Source organism: Mobula birostris, chromosome 14, assembly GCF_030028105.1.
Source record: "Mobula birostris isolate sMobBir1 chromosome 14, sMobBir1.hap1, whole genome shotgun sequence".
Classification (NCBI taxonomy): domain Eukaryota; kingdom Metazoa; phylum Chordata; class Chondrichthyes; order Myliobatiformes; family Myliobatidae; genus Mobula; species Mobula birostris.
In genome coordinates, this window is record NC_092383.1 from 99,195,773 (window position 1) to 99,216,184 (window position 20,412).

General features: G+C 50.8%; 1 protein-coding gene across 2 annotated transcripts; it reads right to left on the minus strand.

The window, feature by feature from the left end:
* Positions 1-1,037: 1,037 nt before the first annotated feature.
* LOC140209589 (kelch domain-containing protein 9-like) lies at positions 1,038-19,944 on the minus strand. Of its 2 annotated transcripts, none has more exons than XM_072277860.1 (5): positions 19,895-19,944; positions 6,100-6,632; positions 3,024-3,186; positions 1,413-1,611; positions 1,038-1,246 (listed from the first exon to the last, which is right to left on the minus strand). In XM_072277860.1, the coding sequence occupies exons 1-5, from the start codon at positions 19,898-19,900 to the stop codon at positions 1,080-1,082; spliced, it is 1,068 nt and encodes a 355-aa protein (XP_072133961.1). In that variant the 5' UTR covers positions 19,901-19,944; the 3' UTR covers positions 1,038-1,079. The 2 variants fall into 2 exon arrangements, with proteins under 2 accessions (XP_072133961.1, XP_072133962.1); XM_072277861.1 differs by having other exon boundaries at positions 1,120-1,246; positions 1,501-1,611.
* Positions 19,945-20,412: the final 468 nt, after the last annotated feature.

A 20,412-nucleotide genomic window follows, 5' to 3' on the forward strand; every position in this document is an offset into this window, starting at 1 on the left:
AAGATCCCTGAAGGTGACAGCACGGGCAGGCAATGTCATTAAGCAGGCATGAGGGGTACTGATCGTGATTATTATGGCACGGAGTACAAGAGTAAAGAAGTTGTTTCAATTTCTAAAAACCTTGCTTAGTCCTCAGCTGGACTACTGCGTGCAGTTCTGGTCTGCAGGCCACAGGAAGGATGTGATCATCACTGAACAGTGCAGAGGGGAATTCACCAAGATGTTGCCTGGGACATTGGATTTCACTTCTGAGGAGAGGCTGGGTCTGTTCCCCCAGGAATGGAGGAAGTCAGGAGGGGTAAGACTGGGATATTTAAAATGAGACAGAACAGACTGCAGGAATTTTCCCCGTACCCTGAGGTAGATGAAATTTAAGGACACAGATCAGGGTGAGGAGGAAGCGGGGTAGGTACCTTTGTCACTCAGAGAGTGACGACTACCTGTGACACACAGCCGGACAGAGTCACTGACAGTTTAATGGCCTGTTTCCCTCCTGTCTGACTCTGTGACCCTCCTGCTCAGCCCAATGAGAAACACTGAGTGCTTGGCTGTTCGTGTGGATTGGGTTGCCTGTCTGGCTCAGTGCCGACATGAAGCAAGCTTCAACTTGCAGGAGGGGTGGGGTTTGGGGAGAGGCGTACAGAACAAAAGGGGAAGGTGTGGTGTGAGCAGGATTAAATATCAGAGGGCGGACTGACAGAGTTTTGACACCCTGCAGGGTTGGTAAAACTGGGATACACAAATTCGGGGTATGGGAGGAGGGATTCAGAGGGACATGTTTATCACCTGTATGAAGAAGTAGAAGTGTGGGGAGTACTTGGAACACAGCTGGAGAGAGTGGGAGAACTGGACCACTGACATTTAACCATCGTCCAGATGAGCACAAAGTCCCCTTGACAAGTGCTGGCGATGGGAGCAATACAGACGGTTAGCCGCTGGTCAGTGTGCACTTGATAGACTGGATGGCCTGATTCCATGTGTATAAACATAGGATAAATGAGCCCAGAACACAATAAGCATTCCACGTGAGTGGGGCAGACAGCATCTTTATTTGAACCAAAGGGTTCCCACAGCCAGAGTCAGCAGTGGAGGTCCAGGGTGTAAATATCAGGGGGACAGTGCTTGCCGCCTGGTCCCAGACCTCCGATCACACACAGCTGCTCTCCGAGCACTACCATCCGATGTCCAACTCTCTTCAGCTCTACGTCAGAGGCGGGGAACCGGAACCACTGCCCGGCACAAGATCCTGAGGAAACAAGAGATTGGGATCAAATACTCACTGTGATCCCTGGCCTATCACACACTTCCAGCGCACGAGTCAGAGTGAAACTCTCTACACTGTCCCATCACACACTCCCAGGGCACGGGTTAGACATGCGGTGAAGCTCCCTGTCACGATATCTGACACTCACGTGTGTCGTAGATGTAGAGGTCGCTGCAGATTGTGTCAATGGCCTTGTTGAATGACTCACCCCCATGCAACAGGGTGAAGGGTCCCACCTGCACCGTGGAGTGGTGTCGGCGAGGTGTTGGGCTGCCAGGAGTCACCACCTCGTCAGCGATGAGGGAGCTCAACTTCCCAACCAAGCCTTGGGGAGAGGGTTGCTGGGACTGTGGGGCATCAGAGAGGTGGTTAGTATCAATGGGACTATCCTGTCATCCACCCTCCCGAGAGCCGCACTCTCCCTTCTTTCCTTCCCGTCTCCTCTCTCCCTCCTACTCTTTTGCACACTTCCATCACGGCTTTCCACTTCCATTCTAAGGATTGTTTATTTCCCACATTCCCTGTCTCCTCACAGAACTCTGTCCTCTCCATTCTGCCATTCCATCCAATCCAGCAGGCTCCTTACTCCCACTGCTTATCCCTGCTGACCCTTCCAGGGTAATTCCCCCCACCACCACCACCATCTTCACACCTTCTTCCCAATCACTCTTCCCTACCCCTCCTCATCCCCTTCCCCACCCCTCCTCATCCCCTTCCCCCTCTACTCACTGACCACAACGCCCTCCATCCTTCCTCCTCAACATCACTGAGCAAGATCCCCTCCTTCCCAACTCTGATCTTCCTGATCACTGACCATCACAAACCCCTCCCCATCACTGACCCTCACAAAATCCTCCCATCACTGACCCTCACAAACCCCCTCCCCATCACTGACCCTCACAAACCCCCTCCCCATCACTGACCCACACAAACCCCTTCCCCATCACTGACCCTCACAAACCCCTCCCCATCACTGACCCTCACAAACCCCCTCCCCATCACTGACCCTCACAAACCCCCTCCCCATCACTGACCCTCACAAACCCCTCCCCATCACTGACCCTCACAAACCCCCTCCCCATCACTGACCCTCACAAACCCCCTCCATCACTGACCCTCACAAACCCCATCCCCATCACTGACCCTCACAAACCCCCTCCCCATCACTGACCCTCACAGACCCCCTTCCACATCACTGACCCTCACAAACCCCCTCCCCATCACTGACTCTCACAAACCCCGTCCCCATCACTGACCCTCACAAACCCCCTTCCCCATCACCGACCCTCACAAACCCCTCCCCATCACTGACCCTCACAAACCCCTCCCCTATCACTGACCCTCACAAACCCCTCCCCATCACTGACCCTCACAAACCCCTCCCCCATCACTGACTCTCACAAACCCCGTCCCCATCACTGACCCTCACAAACCCCCTTCCCCATCACCGACCCTCACAAACCCCTCCCCATCACTGACCCTCACAAACCCCTCCCCTATCACTGACCCTCACAAACCCCTCCCCATCACTGACCCTCACAAACCCCCTCCCCATCACTGACCCTCACAAACCCCTCCCCATCACTGACCCTCACAAACCCCTCCCCCATCACTGACCCTCACAAACCCCCTCCCCCCATCACTGACTCTCACAAACCCCGTCCCCATCACTGACCCTCACAACCCCCTCCCCCATCACTGACCCTCACAAACCCCTCCCCATCACTGACCCTCACAAACCCCTTTCGCCATCACTGACCTTCACGACCCCTTCCTTCCAGTGCCCGGCCACCTCAAAGCCAGGTGTGTTGCGCCCTCCAAATAGCAGCAGCTGAAAGCTGGCCTTCCCTCGGCACCCTCTCCGACACAGGGTGGCCGAGTGCCCAGAGCGCGAGGCTGTGCGTGAGGCCTGCTCCTCGTACCTGGGGAGGGACAGGCAGTCAGAGACCGCAAAGCCCACAGTCCCATCACATGGTCGCTGCAAGATGTCATGGGGGAAGTGATGTGGCTCCACCCCACCCTATCCCCTCCCTTCTTACACTCCCACACCACTCGAATGGGAATCTACAAAGCATGATTCGCAAGATGTGGATGGCATGAAAAGCAGGTGGTGTCTAATAGTGGAGATGTGTATAATGTCCTGGTTAAGATTTCTATTGCTGCGCTGTGAGGTATTTTATTTTAGCAGTTTCTGTAAAAACAGTCTGTCCTGCTGGTAAAAGATAAGGAGTCACACTGTCCAAGTTAAGAATGTCAGCTAATCAGGATTGTGGGATGGTGAGGAGGTTCTGGAGAGCTGGGCTGGGTAAGATTTCTGAAGGACAGTAGTCTGGTTTGAGGTCTTTTTGGGGGGGGGGGGCATGGACAGAACAGCACCAGGGAAGACCCGATTGCAAGGAGTGCTTCACAAGGCAGAGAATTTCAAGAAGGGACGTTCTGCCTGTGCTTGGTGATGGGAATTCAGCGCTGTGAGTAAAGCAATACTCACAGCTACTACGGAAATGAGCTCCAACGTTTATGTGTAACTGTAATAGGCCCTTTTTTTCTTTTTGTTTCTCTGTTAGCTGTTTGATAAAGTTGAAATTTGGTAAATATACTTTCTTTATAGTTTTATGTTGGTGTGCAATCTGTCATTTCTGGACTACTGATAACTCTATGGGCAGTATTTACACAGCATTCACTCAAACCGAGGTTCCTTTAATTGGAACATCACAATGTTCCTGTTTAATTGAACTCCAAATCATACCAACGCTAGACATACATTACGTACGAAAGGTGGCCTCAGCACTGGGCCACATGGCTGTTAGCAGAGGTAGTCTTGTCATCTTCAGAAGTTTTCAGATGGCTCCATAGTTGGATGCATCAGCAAGGGAGATGAGGCTAAGTACAGGGCTACGGTAGGAAACTTTGTCACATAGTGTGAGCAGAATTATCTGCAGCTTAATGTGAAAAAGACTAAGGAGCTGGTGGTGGACCTGAGGAGAGCAAAGGTACCGGCGACCCCTGTTTCAATCCAGGGGGTCAGTGTGGACATGGTGGAGGATTACGTATACCTGGGGATACGAATTGACAATAAACTGGATTGGTCAAAGAACACTGAGGCTGCCTACAAGAAGGGCCAGAGCCGTCTCTATTTCCTGAAGAGACTGAGGTCCTTTAAGATCTGCTGGACGATGCTGAGGATGTTCTATGAGTCTGTGGTGGCCAGTGCTATCATGTTTGCTGTTGTGTGCTGGGGCAGCAGGCTGAGGGTAGCAGACACCAACAGAATCAACAAACTCATTCGTAAGGCCAGTGATGTTGTGGGGATGGAACTGTACTCTCTGACGGTGGTGTCTGAAAAGAGGATGCTGTCTAAGTTGCATGCCATCTTGGTCAAATGTCTCCCATCCACTACATAATGTACTGGGTGGGCACAGGAGTACACTCAGCCAGAGACTCATTCCACCGAGATGCAGCACAGAGCGTCATAGGAAGTCATTCCTGCCTGTGGCCATCAAACTTTACAACTCTTCCCTTGGAGGGTCAGACACCTTGAGCGAATAGGCTGGTCCTGGACTAATTTCATAATTTCCTGGCATAATTTACATATTACTATTTAGCTATTTATGGTTCTATTACTATTTATTATTTATGGAGCAACTGTAACGAAAACCAATTTCCCTTGGGATTAATAAAGTATGACTATGACTATGAGCTAACGATCTAAGTTTGTGTATGAGCCCCAGTGCTTGGAAATAGGTACCGAGGGGATGCCGGGGGTAAGTTTTTCACACTGGGAGTGGTGGGTGCGTGGAATGCACTGCCAGTGACGGTGGTAGAAGCGGATACAATAGGGCTTTTTGCAAGCCTCAAGATAGGTGCATGGAGCTTAGAAAAATAGAGGGCTATGCGCTAGGGAAATTCTAGGCAGTTTCTAGAGTAGGCTACATGGTCAGCACAATATTGTGGGCTGAAGGTCCTGTAATGTGCTGTAGATTTCTATGTTCTCTGTTCAAAGGAGGGCTGGACTTTTCTAGTGAACGATAGGGCCCTGGGGAGTGTTGTAGAACATAGGGATCAGGGGAATTTCCTCGTGAACTATAGGGCCCTGAGGAGTGTGGTAGAACAGAGGGATCAGGGGAATTTCCTCGTGAACTATAGGGCCCTGGGGAGTGTTGTAGAACAGAGGGATTCAGGGGACTTTTCTAGTGAATGGTAGGGCCCTGGGGAGTGTTGTTGAACAGAGGGATCAGGGAAATTTCCTCGTGAACTATAGGGCCCTGGGGAGTGTTGTGGAACAGAGGGATCCAGGAATACAAGTGCATATTTCCCTGAAAGTGGAGTTACAGAAAGGGTGGTGAAAAGGGCTTCCGTCATGTTGGCCTTCATCAGTTACAGCACTGAGAGCAGAAGCTGAGATATGTTACCGTTGCACAGGACGTCGGTGAGCCTGCATCTGGAATACCGTGTGTCATTCACTTGCTGTAGGAAAGATGCCATTAAGCTGGAAAGAGTGCAGGGGAGGTTTCTGCAGACCCTGCTGGGATGCAGAGAGGCTGAGCAGGTAAGGACTGTTTTCACTGGAGCGTAGGAGAATGAAAGATGACCTTACAGAGGTATAGATAGGGTGAATGTGCATGGCCTTTTTCACACAGTTGGAGAACCAAGAAGCAGAGGACAGAGATTTAATAGGAACCTGAGGCAACTTTTTCACCCAGAGGCTGGCCAGCATACAGAACAAGCTGCCGGGGGCTGTGTTGAGGCGGGTAAGTTAACAGCATTTAAAAGGCACTTGGACAAGTACGTGGATAGGAAAGGTTGAGAATGCTCAGGCCAGTGTCTGACTGACTCACCGGTAGTGTCCATGCTGCATGTCCACTTGAAGCTGGAAGATGCTGGCAAACCTCCTCTGGGTGCGGACCCCTCCCTCGCGTCCCACCACCCAGAGCCGCTGCTCGCTCAGCTTGGTGACACTATGGCCACTCAGCCCCACGGGTGCCTGGCTGCGCTGCTCCTGCTTCAGCTGGCTCCAGAAGCCGGGCTCGGTCTCATACCCAGCCAGGTCGAGGGCCTGGAGCCCAGCCAGCCGCCTCTTGCCGTCCCACCCCCCCACCACCAGCAACCAGCGCTCCTGCAGCACGGCGGTGCCATGGTGGCTGCGGGCTGGCCCGCCCGACACCACCCCCTCCACTGCCAATGAGCCCGCCCCCAGGATCACCGCATCACCCAGCGGCCCTTCCCGGGGCTCTGTTGACCGCATCCCTCCGTAGACCACCAGCCTGTCTCCCACCAGGTCCGCACTGTGGAAGGCTCGGGCCAGGAGCACAGAGGAGCCCGTCTTCTTCCAGCTCCAGTGGACCTCAGGCCCCTCCGCTCCCGCTCCGCCCTGCAACAGAGAGGGAAGAGAGAACAGTGTCACTGACCAGGGAAGGAGCCATCTACAGCCAATGTGGACCACTGGGCAGCCCAACCATTCAGCATCAATGGGCATTCTCAGTTTTACTTGCACTATTTCGGCCACCTCTCTTCCTTTCCTGGATCTCCTGGCCTCCATGACATGAAAAAAACTATCCACCAATACCTACTACAAACCCAGAGGTTCCTCCATTACACTTCCATCCTGCATAGATGCCATCCACTGTATCTGCCCTCAGATCGAGGCTTTCTGCTCCAGGAATATCCTCCTTCGGAACGTGGTGCTCCCTGTCTCTGCCATAACTGGTAGTGCACTCGCCCACGTTTCCTCTGCTTCCTGCAGATCTGCTCTCACCCCCACCAGCCCAGACAGAACAGAGATAGAGTTCCTGGTCCTCACCTTTCACTCCACCAGCCTTCACTTCCAGCACATCCACTTCCATATTTTCACCAGCTGCAATATGATCCCACCACCAGTTACACCTCCCCCTCTCCACCCCTTTCTGCTTTCCCTGGGCACTCTCCTCTCTTCATTCACTCACCTCTCCGCACCCACCCTTCCCATCTTCTAGTACTTTCCATGCACCCATGGGAGATGCCAAGTGTCTCCACACCTCCTTCCTCAATGCTATCTGGCGACTTTAGACTTTCCAAGCGATGCACAGATTCACATATACCTCCTCCAACCTTGCCTGCTGCATTTGGGGCTCCCGAAGTGGCCTCTTCTACACAGTGAGGCCAAGCACAGACCAGGCAAGCATATGAATAAATAGTTTGTCAAAAAACATAGAGCAGTTGGAAATTTGGACAGAGAACTGAAAGATGGAATTTGATCTAGGCAAGTATGAGATGTACTTTTGATTAAAGTTCACAGTAAATTTATTATCAAAGTACATAGTATGTCACCATATACATCCCTGAGATTCATTTTTTGTGGGCATTCTCAATAAATCCAATGAAAATAATAGAATTAATGAAAGGCCTCACAGAAGGATGCTTATGTGAGAATGCTGTTCTTGGACTACAGTTCATCATTCAACACCGTAATTCCCTCCAGTCTCAGCAAGAAGCTCAGAGACCTTGGCCTTCACCCTGCCTCGTGCAGCTGGATCCTGGATTTACAGTCAGGTCACCAGCAGGTGGTAAGAGTGGGCTCCCTCACCTCTGCCCTTCTGACCCTCAACACAGGTGCCCCTCTGGGCTGTGTCCTAAGCCCCTCCTTTACTCTCTGTACACCCATGACTGTGTCGCCACCCACAGCTCCAATCTGCTAATTAAATTAGCTGACGACACTACACCGATTGGCCTTATCTCAAATAATAATGAGGCAGCCTACAGAGAAGAAGTCATCACCCTGACACAGTGGTGTCAAGAAAACAATCTCTCCTCCGATGTTGCAAAAACAAAGGAGCTGGTTGTGTGGACTACAGGAGGAATGGAGACAGGCTAACAAACCCTACTGACATCTGGAGTTGAGAGGGTGAATAGCTTTAAGTTCCTCAGCATCCACATCACCGAGGATCTCACGTGGTCTGTACACACTGGCTGTGGGGTGAAAAAAGCACAAAAGCGCCTCTTTCAACTCAGTGAAGAAGTTTGGCATGGGCCCCCAAATCCTCAGAACTTTTTACAGGGGCACAATTGAGAGCATCCTGACTGGCTGCATCACTGCCTGGTATGGGAACTGTACCTCCCTCAATCGCAGGACTCTGCAGATGTGAACTTCCCACTATCCAGGACATTTACAAAGACAGGTGTGTAAAAAGGGCCCGTAGGATCATTGGGGACCGAGTCACCCCAGCCACAAACTGTTCCAGCTGCTACCATCTAGGAAATGGTACCACAGCATAAAAGCCAGGACCAACAGGCTCCGGGACAGCTTCTTCCACCAGGCCATCAGGCTGATAAAATCATGCTGGTACAATTGTATTTCTATGTTATATTGACTGTCCTGCGGTACATACTATTTATTATAAATTACTATACGAGGGGTGATTGATAAGTTCGTGGCCTAAGGTAGAAGGAGATGAGTTATTAACCTCAAATTTTCTGCATAATCATTCAAAGAGTTGAACTGCATGTGCATGTAATGAGAGCTGTATAACTCATCTCCTTCTACCTTACCAATTACCCCTACTGTGGACACTTTCTGGAGGTCCAAGATCCGTACGCTCCACAACTGCTGGACTAAGTGTAAATAAAGGAGGGGACTATGTTGAAAACTAAATGTGCTAGGTTTTCTAAAATTGACTCCTTCTACCTTAGGCCACAAACTTATCAATTGTCCCTCGTAAATTGCACATTGCACGTTTAGACAGAGATGTAACGTAAAGATTTTTACTCCTCGTGTTTATGAAGGATGTAAGAAATAAAGACAATGCAATACAATTCAATTCAACTCAACTTGTGCATTCAACCAGTGTGAAAAAGAAGACAAACTCTGCAAATAACAGAAGAAATAAATCATAATAATTACAAATAAATAAGCAATAAATAGCAAGAACATGAGATGACATGTCCTTGAAGGTGACTCCACAGGTTGTGGAAACAGTTCAGTGATGGGGCAAGTGAAGTTATCCTCCTTGGTTCAAGAGCCTGATGGTTGAGGAGTTATAACTGTTCCTGAACGTGGTGGAGTGAGTCCTGAGGCTGCTGTACCTTCTTCCTCATGGCAACAACAAGATGAGAGAATATTCTTGGTGGTGGGCATCCCTGATGATGGATGCTGCTTTCCTGTGACATTTCATTTAAATATGCTCAGAAATGGGGAGGCCTTTACCTGTGATGGACTGGGCTGTATCCACTACCTTTTGTAGGATTGTCTGTTCAAGGGCGTTGGTGTTTCCATACCAGGCTGTGATGCAGCCAGTCTATATACTCACTGCACATCTATAGCAGTTTATCAAAGTGTTAGATGTCATGCCGAATTTTCGCAAACTCCTAAGGAAGTAGAGATGCTTTCTTTCTAATTGTACTTATATTCTGGACAGGTCCTCTGAAATGATAACACTTTGCTTTTACATTTGATCCTGGAGCGAAGTACACTGCGTATGACAGGAACTTTGATGTGCAGAGGGAAGTTGTGGTGAAATTCCATTGCTTGTTGAAAACTCACCAGCTTCTCCTCTTCCTTATGAGGCTGAATACACTTGGCAGATACCCAATGACCCTCACCATTTTTTCTAGAAAGCATCCTATCTCGAGGCATCAAGACTTGGCATAGCAACCACTCTGCATATGACTCTTTCTATACCTCTCTGCCAATATGACCCTGAACATCCTCTCTCCTCCCCGGTCCCACTGGGCAGAAGACGTAAAAGCCTGATAGTACGTACCACCGGGCTCAAGGGTGGCTTCTACTTCCTTGGTATGCTAGGCTATTCTTGACCTCACCATCTGCTGCGTTATGGCCCTCGCAAGTTATTGTCAGCCTGCACTGCACTTTTTCTGGAACTGCAACACTTTATTCTGCATTCTGTTCTTGTTTTCACTCATACTATATCACGCACTGATGTAATGAAATGAACCATGGATAGCATACAAAACAAAAATGTCACTGCACCTCAGTACATGCCAATAGTAAACCAATTAATTATTAAATAGCAACAGATGGAGAGGTGGTAAAATTGGCTTACAGCATTGGTTGGTTGGGGCATTAAGCTAAAAATCCAATTGCAACACACAGTGAATAAAGGTGTAAGGTTGACGTGGTATGCGAGCGGAAACTTCTTCACTCAGGGCAGTGACAGTGTGCAACCAGCTGCCAGCACAAGTGGTGCATGCCAGCTTCATTTCAGTGTTTAATAGCAGTTTGGATAGGTACAGGGATGGCAGGGGTATGGAGAGCAGTTTAAATGGTTTGGCATGGACTAGATGGGCCGAAGGGCCAGTTTATGTGTTGACTCTATAAGTGCTGGATGAGCTCTTCAGAGAGTGTTGATTTCAGGTTGAGACCCATCATGACTGCGGAGATGGTCAGCATAAAAAAGTAGAGGGAAGGGATGGAGAAGACACGAGCAGCAGATGGCGGATCCAGGTGAGGTGGGGGACGGAGAGTAGGGATGATGTCTAAAGTTGCGAGCTGATGGGAGGAAGGAACAAAGGGCTGACAAGGTGGAATCCGATAAGACAGGACAGTGGACCTGCAGGCCAGGCAACATCTATGAAGGGGAATAAACAGTGGACCATAAAATAAAGGGAAGGAGCACCGGATGCAATTAAATGGTTAATTTATCAAAATATATATTACATATTAAAATATGATTTACTGTGCCCACTGCTCTCACACAGCCTCTTCTACATTGGTGAGTACATTCATCCGCCTTACTGGTTGTAATTTCCCACATTCCCACTTTTATTTTATTTTAGTGATACGGCACGCTACAGTAGTGATTGACCACTCAGTTACACTTCCCATTCCCACAGGGACAGATGCTCTCTACTGCCACATAGAGGCCAGACACAGATTAGCAAAGCAGCACCTCATATTGTGTTCTGCTCATCTCCAACAGCGCACCGTGCGCATCATTCCCTCTAACTTCCAGTAACTGCTCACCCCGTCCCTTTTTTTTCCATATCTGATCACCCTGTATCATCCCACCTCTACTCCCCACCAGCCTCTTGACCTGCTCATCACCGACACATTCAATGGTCTACCGTCCTCTCCATCTTCCTCCTATCGCTTTTAGTATATATCACTTTCCAGTTCAGATGAAGGGTCTCAGCCTGAAATGTTGACTGTTTATTCCCCTTCATAGATGTTGCCTGGCCTGCTGAGTTCCTCCAGCATTGTGTACGCAGTCCCAGATTTCCAACACCTGCAGGCTCTTCTGTTTCCATTCTAATGGTGCAAGTTGTATAAAGCTTTGACTAGGCTGTATACGTGTATTGTGTGCCGTTCTGACACCCTGTTACAGGATGTGGATGCTTTGGAGAGGGTGCAGAAGAGGTTCACCTGGATGTTGATGGTGCTGAAGTGTGACAACGCACGAGCTGATCCCTGCAGATAACGTGTTACTTCTGTTATAGAAACATAGAAAATCTACAGCACAATACAGGCCCTCTGGCCCACAATGCTGTGCCGAACATGTACTTACTTTAGAAATCACCGAGGGTTACCCATAGCCCTCTATTTTTCGAAGCTCCATGTACCTGTCCAGGAGTCTCTTAAAAGATCCTATCGTTTCCACCTCCACCACCATCGCCGGCAGCCCATTCCACGTACTCACCACCTTCTGCGTTAAAAAACTTACCCGTGACATCTCCTCTCTAGCTACTTCCAGGCACCTTAAAACTGTGCCCTCTCACGATAACAATTTCAGCCCTGGGAAAAAGACTCTGACTATCCACACAATCAATGCCTCTCATCATCTTATACACCTCTATCAGGTCACCTCTCATCTTCCGTTGCTCCAGGGCAAAAAGACCAAGTTCACTCAACCTATTCTCATAAGGCATGCTTGCCAATCCAGGCAACATCCTTGTAAATCTCCTTTGTACCCTTTCTACAGTTTCCACATCCTTCCTGTTGTGAGGTGACCAGAACTGAGCACAGTACTGCAACTGGGTTCTGACCAGTGTTACTAGTGTAACACTGTGTTACACTCAATCCCACAGTGATGAAGGCCAATACATCATATGCCTTCTTATCCACAGAGTCAACCTGCGCAGCAGCTTTGAGTGTCCTATGAACTCGGACCCCAAGATCCCTCTGATCCTCCACACTGCCAAGAGTCTTACCATTAATACCACATTCTGCCATCATATTTGACCTACCAAAATGAACCACCTCACACTTATCTTAATTGAACTCCATCTGCCACTTCTCAGCCCAGTTTTGCATCCTATTGATGTCCCGCTGTAACCTCTGACAGCCCTCCATACACTATCCACAACACACCCGACCTTTGTCTCATCAGCAAATTTACTAACCCATCCCTCCACTTCCTCATCCAGGTCATTTATAAAAATCAGGAAGTGTAGGGCTCCCAGTACAGATCCCTGAGGCACACCACTGGTGACCAACCTCCATGCAGAAAATGACCTGTCTACAACCACTCTTCACCTTCTGTAGGCAAGCCAGTTCTGGATCCACAAAGCATTGTCCCTTGGATCCCACGCCTCCTTACTTTCCCAATGAGCCTTGCATGGGATACCTTATCAAATACCTTGCTGAAATCTATATACTCTACATCTACTGCTCTACCTTCATCAACGTGTTTAGTCACATCCTCAAAAAATTCAATCAGGCTCGTAAAGCACGACCTGCCTTTGACAAAGCCATGCTGACTATTCCTAATCATATTATGCCTCTCCAAATGTTCATAAATCCTGCCTCTCAGGATCTTTTCCATCAACTTACCAACCACTGAAGTAAGACTCACTGGTCTATAATTTCCTGGGCTATCTCTACTCCCTTTCTTGAATAATGGAACAACATCTGCAACTCTCCAATCCTCCAGAACCTCTCCTGTCCACATTGATGATGCAAAGATCATTGCCAGAGGCTCAGCAATCTCCTCCCTCGCCTCCCACAGCAGCCTGGAGCACATTTCATCCGGTCCCGGAGAGTTAACCAACTTGATGCTTTCCAAAAGCTCCAGCACATCTTCTTTCTTAATATCTACATGCTCAAGCTTTTCAATCTGCTGTAAGTCATCCCTATAATCGCCAAAATCCTTTTCCGTAGTGAATACTGAAGTAAAGTATTCATGAAATACCTCTGCAATCTCCTCCGGTTCCATACACACTTTTCCACTGTCACACATTGGTCCTATTCCCTCACGTCTTATCCTCTTGCTTTTAACATACTTGCAGAATGCCTTGGGGTTTGATCCTACTCGCCAAGGCCTTCTCATGGCCCCTTCTGGCTCTTCTAATTTTATTCTTAAGCTCCTTCCTGTTAGCCTTACAGTATAATCTTCTAGATTTCTATCATCGCCTAGCTTTTTGAACCTTTCGTAAGCTTTTCTTTTCTTTTTGACTAGATTTTCAACAGCCTTTGTACACCTCAGTTCCTGTATCCTACCATCCTTTCTCTGTCTCATTGGAACATACCTATGTAGAACACCACGCAAATATCACCTGAACATTTGCCACATTTCTGCCATACATTTCCCTGAGAACATCTGTTCCCAATTTATGCTTCCAAGTTCCTGCCTGATAGCTTCATATTTCCCCGTACTCCAGTTAAACACTTTCCTAACTTGTCTGTTCCTATCCCTCTCCAACGCTATGGTAAAGGAGATAGAATTGTGATTACTATCTCCAAACTGCTCTCCCACTGAGAGACCTAACATCTGACCAGGTTCATTTCCCAATACCAGATCAAGTACAGTCTCTCCTCTTATCAGCTTATCTACATATTATGTCAGGAAAGCTTCCTGAACACACCTAACAAACTCTACCCCATCTAAACCCCTTGTTCTAGGGAGATGCCAATCAATATTTGGGAAATTAGAATCTGCCACCATGACAACCCTGTTATTATTACACGTTTTTGGAATCTATCTCCCTATCTGCTCCTCAATATCCCTGTTACTATTGGGTGGTCGATAAAAAACACCCAGTAGAGTTATTGACCCCTTCCTGTTTCTAACTTCCACCCACACAGACTCCGTAGACAATCCCTCCATGACTTCCTCCTTTTCTGCAGCTGTGACACTATCTCTGATCAACAGTGCCACTCCCCCACCTCTTTCGCCTCCCTCCCTGTCCTTTCTGAAACATCTAAAGCCTGGCACTCAAAGTAACCATTCCTGCCCCTGAGCCATGGCCACAACATCATAGCTCCAAATACTGATGGGCACTCTAAGGTCATCCGTTTTGTTCATGATGCTTATAAATCAATTATTCTTCTAAATCTAAATTCTCTAACTTTGAGACTTTTATTTTATTTTAGCGATACAGCATGCTAACAGACCCTCCCAACCCAACAAGTCCGTGCCACCCAATGACTAATTAAGCTGCTAACCCATATGTCTTTGGAATGTATGAGAAAACCGGAGAAGATCCTCACGGTCACAGGGAGAATGTACAAACTCAAACTGGACAGCCCCGAGATTCTGCATTGTTACTGTTCTACCTCAATGCTCCGTGTAATGATCTGATCTGTATGAACAGAGTGCAAGACAAGCTTTTCACTGTATCACTGTACAAGTGACAAGAATAAACCAATGCCAGTATGAGGGGAACCTGGACCAACTTGTGTTTATTTTTTTCTCTCTGGAATGCTGAAGGCTGAGGAGAGACCTGAGGGAAATGTAGATATGGTCAGAACCTTTATTCCAGGTTGGAAGTGCTAGAAAGTAGGGCATAGGTTTAAAGAGTGAGGGAGAAAGTTTAAAGATTCATGCAACATTGTGTCCCTTTCCCCTGCCACCCAACCACCCAGCTTCTGTGACGAAAGAGGGTTACAAAAAGTACACATAGACTAAGATGTTAACTGTCCTGTGCTGGCACCAGTGGGATCAACAGTTGATCTGCCACCTGTCTTCAGGAGAAAGAGAGATAAGGAAGACAATGGAGCAGCATTTGGAAATGTTAATGAAGAGACGAGAGAGTTTAATAGAAGGAGAACTGAGAACTGAGAAGATCTCAGAACTGTCAAGATCGGCTCCTGTTTGATCCCTGAACTGTTTGAAGTGTGATGGACAGGCGATACCCCAGCAGGGGGATAAAAAGGGACAGGTTCGCTAAGGCAGGACACACACGACACCACGAGGTAATGAGACCCTGGAAGCGGTGCATCTCCCACAAGTCGGTGGGAGTTTTTGGAGGGCTGGTCGCGGGACCAAGCCATAGACGCACAGGGTGGAAAGGTACGATTGGCAGGAACCTGGTGTGTGTCCGCCCTTGCCTGGGTGCCAGGTTCACTGCAGAGGAACAATCGTATCTGAAACGGAGGGGTCACAGTCAGTGACCTCAGAAGACATTACAAAGGGCTCGCCCGAAAGCTGACTGTGAGGAATATCGAAGGTCTGTTTGAAATCCGATTTGAATATTCATTCACTCTCTCTCTCTCCCTCCCACGGCGACGGCGATTACTGCGAACTGAACTTTGCGTCACTTTGAAACTGGTCATTTACCCCTAGACGACGATTAGAGCTTGATTGATCCTATTATCCTAGTTCTGTGTACATGTGTGTTTATCATTGCTGAACTGTTGTATTTATTATCCTTTTGATTGGAGTACTGTGTTGCTTATTTCTTTAATAAAACTTTCTTAGTTCCAGTAATCCACACTCCAACTGAGTGATCTATTTCTGCTGGTTTGGCAACCCAGTTACGGGGTACGTAACACTTCATTCTCACATTCTATTCTTCCCTTTCCCATATCCAGCCTCATCCCCCCTCTCCCACCTGTCTCCATCTTCACATCACCCTATCTGCCACCTCCCCCAACACCAACCAGATCCTACCTCACCTCTCACTCAAATCTCTGCACACTGACTAACACTCTTCTGTACTCTCAGTAATCTGAAACACTGATCATCCCTTTTCCTGACCCACTGAATTCTTCCGAAACTTTGTTCAGGCATTATCATTGCCCAAGTCTGTACAACCAATCAGAATCAGGTTTATTATCACCAGCATCCTCAACCAATCACAACCATTGGCCATCTAACCAGTGCTGGGCATTCAGCCAATCAATATCAGTCATTCAACCAGTCATCAGCATCGACCAATCACAACCATCGGCCATCTGTCCAGTGATGGGCATTCAGCCAATCAATATCAGTCATTCAACCAGTCATCAGCATCGACCAATCACAACCATCGGCCATCTGTCCAGTGATGGGCATTCAGCCAATCAGGACCATGGCCATCCATTTAATTACCATTACTAGCCATCAAGCAATCCACATGCCCAACCATTTAACCAATTGCAACCTCAACTCTTTTCAACTCCCTAACATTCGACTAATCACTGTGATTCTCCAATCACAGTTTGACTTCCCCACAGCTGACCACTGAATTAATTACAATCACTGGCCAGTTGACCATCAGTCCAGCCAATCATGTTGGTCGGAGCACTCAATCCATCAGTTCACATCCAACGAATCTCAACACCTGAGTGCTCTTCATCCCTCCACTTCTCCTTCAACACCACTTCCCCACCCATCCCCTGTTGCTCACGCTTCTGTTCACCCTCCATTCCACATCTCTTCCTTCTCCCTGCCCCTCCAACCTTCAGAGCCCACACTGCCCCTCTCTCCTTCCTCCCTCTCTCCCTCCCTCCTGCTCTCTGTCTTCCCCTCTACTACTCTTCCCTCCCTCCCTCCCCTTCTATCCCTACATCTCTCTCCCCCTTTCTCTCCGGCTCTTTTTCTCCACTCCTTCTGCCCTTCCTCTCACCTCCCTCCTCACTACCCCCTCTCCCCTCCATGCCCCTGCTCACTCCCCCCTCCCTCTCTCCCCCTCCACCGCCCTCTCGCTCCTCTCCCACCCTTCCTCCTTCACTCTCTTTCTCCTTCCTCCCCTCTTCCTCTCTCCAACTCCCTCTCTCCCCTCACTCACCCCCTCTCTCACCATCTTCTCCCCTCTCTCTCCACACCCCACTCTTTCTCCTCCCCTCACTCTCTCCTCCCCTTCTCACCCTTTTGCCCCCTGCACCCTCTCCTCTCCCCCTCCCTCCCTCCCCTTCTCCCATCCCTCCCTCTCACATTTCTCTCCCTCCACCTCTCTCTCTGTCTCTCTCTCCCTCCCTAACTCCCCTTCCTTGCCCTTCTCTGCCCTTCTCTGCCTTCCATCTCTCTCTCTCTCTCACCCGTCTCTGCCTCTGTCCCCTTCCTACCCCTCCCTACTTCCTTCTCCCCCTCTACTCCACCACTCTCTCCCTCCCCTCCTCTTCCCGAACCGTCCCACCCTCTCCATCTCACCTTTCCCTCCCCATCTCCGGCTCCCCCTCTCCATCCCCCCTCCCTCCCTTCCTCCCTCCCTTTTTTTATCGTGCCCATGGACTGATCTTCATCAAGTTACAGTATTGCTTCCACTGTTGTAACTATATGTTTATAATTATGTGGTTTTTGTCAGTTTTTCAGTCTTGGTCTGTCCTGTGTTTCTGTCATATCACACCGGAGGAATATTGTATCATTTCTTAATGCATGCATTACTAAACGATAATAAAAGAGAACTGCGTGTCCTCATAATCTAATCTATCTTCCCTCCCTCCCACCCTCTCTCCATCCCCCCTCCCTCCCTCTCTCCATCTCCTCTCCCTCTCTCTCCATCTGTTCCTCCCTCCATCACTCTCTCCATCCCCCTCCTTCTCTTCCCTCCCTCCCCCTCCCTCTGTCCCCTCCCTCCCTCTATCTCCCCTCCCCTCCCTCTCTCCATCCCCCTCTCTCCTCTCCCTCCCCTCCCTCCTTCTCTCCACTCCCTCCCTCTCTCCATCCCCCTCCCCCTCCCTCCCTCCATCCCCTCCCTCCCTCTCTCCATCTCCCCTCCCCTCCCTCCCTCCATCCCCCCTCCCTCTCTCCCCTCCCTCCATCCCCCTCCCTCCTTCTCTCCATTCCCCTCCCCCTCCCTCCCTCCCTCTCTCCATCCCCTCCCTCCCTCTCCTGCTCCCTCTCTCTCTCCATCTGTTCCTCCCTCCCTCCCTTTCTCCCCTCCTTCCTTCCCTCCCTTTCTCCCCTCCCTCCCTTCTCCCCTCTCCCTCCCTCCCTTTCTCCCCGCTCCCTCCCTCCCTTTCTCCCCCCTTTTCTCCCCCCTCCTCCCTCCCTTTCTCTCCCCCTCCCTCCCTTTCTCCCCCCTCCCTCCCTCCTCCCTTTCTCCCCCCTCCCTCCCTCCCTCCTCCCTTTCTCCCCTCTCCCTTTCTCCCCCTCCCTCTCTCTCTCCCTTTCTCCCCCCTCCCTCCCTCTCTCCCCCCTCCCTCCCTCTCTCCCCCCTCCCTCCCTCTCTCCCTTTCTCCCCCCTCCCTCCCTCTCTCCCCCTCCCCCTCCCTCCCTCTCTCCCCCCTCCCTCCCTCCCTCTCTCCCCCCTCCCTCCCTTTCTCCCCTCTCCCTTTCTCCTCCTCCCTCTCTCTCTCCCTTTCTCCCCCTCCCTCCCTCTCTCCCCCTCCCTCCCTCTCTCCCCCTCCCTCCCTCTCTCCCCCTCCCCCTCCCTCCCTCTCTCTCCCTCCCTCTCTCCCCCTCCCCCTCCCTCCCTCTCTCCTCTCTCCCCCCTCTCTCCCCCTCTCTCCCCCCTCTCTCCCCTCCCCCTCCCTTTCTCCATCTCCCCTCCCCCCTCCCTTTCTCCATCTCCCCTCCTCCCTCCCTTTCTCTCCCCCTCCCTCCCTTTCTCCCCCCTTCCCCCTCCCTCCCTTTCTCCCCCCTCCCTCCCTCCCTCCTCCCCTCCCTCCCTCTCTCCTCCCCTCCCTCCCTCCTCCCTTTCTCCCCTCTCCCTTTCTCCCCTCTCCCTTTCTCCCCCTCCCTCTCTCTCTCCCTCTCTCCCCCCTCCCTCCCTCCCTCCCTCTCTCCCCCCTCCCTCCCTCCCTCTCTCCCCCCTCCCTCCCTCCCTCTCTCCCCCCTCCCTCCCTCCCTCTCTCCCCCCTCCCTCCCTCCCTCTCTCTCCCTCCCTCCCTCCCTCCCTCTCTCTCCCTCCCTCCCCCCTCTCTCCCTTTCTCCATCTCCCCTCCCCCCTCCCTTTCTCCATCTCCCCTCCTCCCTCCCTCCCTTTCGCCATCTCCCCTCCTCCCTCCCTCCCTTTCTCCATCTCCCCTCCTCCCTCCCTCCCTCCCTTTCTCCATCTCCCCTCCTCCCTCCCTCCCTCCCTCCCTTTCTCCATCTCCCCTCCTCCCTCCCTCCCTCCCTCCCTTTCTCCATCTCCCCTCCTCCCTCCCTCCCTCCCTCCCTCCCTTTCTCCATCTCCCCTCCTCCCTCCCTCCCTCCCTTTCTCCATCTCCCCTCCTCCCTCCCTCCCTCCCTCCCTCCCTCCCTTTCTCCATCTCCCCTCCTCCCTCCCTCCCTTTCTCCATCTCCCCTCCCTCCCTCCCTCCCTCCATCTCCCCTCCTCCCTCCCTCCCTCCCTCCCTCCCTCCCTCCATCCCTCCATCCCTCCATCCCTCCATCCCTCCATCTCCCCTCCTCCCTCCATCTCCCCTCCTCCCTTCCTCCCTCCATCTCCCCTCCTCCCTTCCTCCCTCCATCTCCCCTCCTCCCTCCATCTCCCCTCCTCCCTCCATCTCCCCTCCTCCCTCCCTCCCTCCCTTTCTCCATCTCCCCTCCTCCCTCTGTCTATCTCTCGAAGTTTCACCTGCATTTCCCGCAGCCGCTCTCGTTGCCTGGCAACCGTTCCCCTGGAAAACGCGTCGCTGCTTTACGGCAGTGTCGCCGAGACTCTGCGCGCTTCTCCTGGGGATGGCGACGGGACGTTCGCACTCAGCCGGGGAATTGGTCCCGTGTGCTCGGGGACGGGGCGTCCGGTCCGGGGTGAGAGGGTTAATCCCACCAGTATCCCCCTCCCCCGCAAAATAGATTGTTTGTGGGCAAAGGGAGGCTTTGAACAGTGGGACCTGGAGATCTGCACTGAAAGGCAAGGCGGGCATTACTGGGGGAACCGAGGGAGACGAAAATTATTGATGCTCTGGTTGAAAAGCAGGAGGCTTGGGTCAGGTACAGGCAGCTGGGACTTTGGGGCACGTCCAGCTGGTTCATGTGGAGCATGAGGCAGAGAGAACAGCATCATCGATGTGGGCAGAGTGAGGGTTGTCACTGAGACGTGGGGGGGTCCGGAGATACACTGGCCGCTGTGAAGAAGGGAGTAGAGGGGAG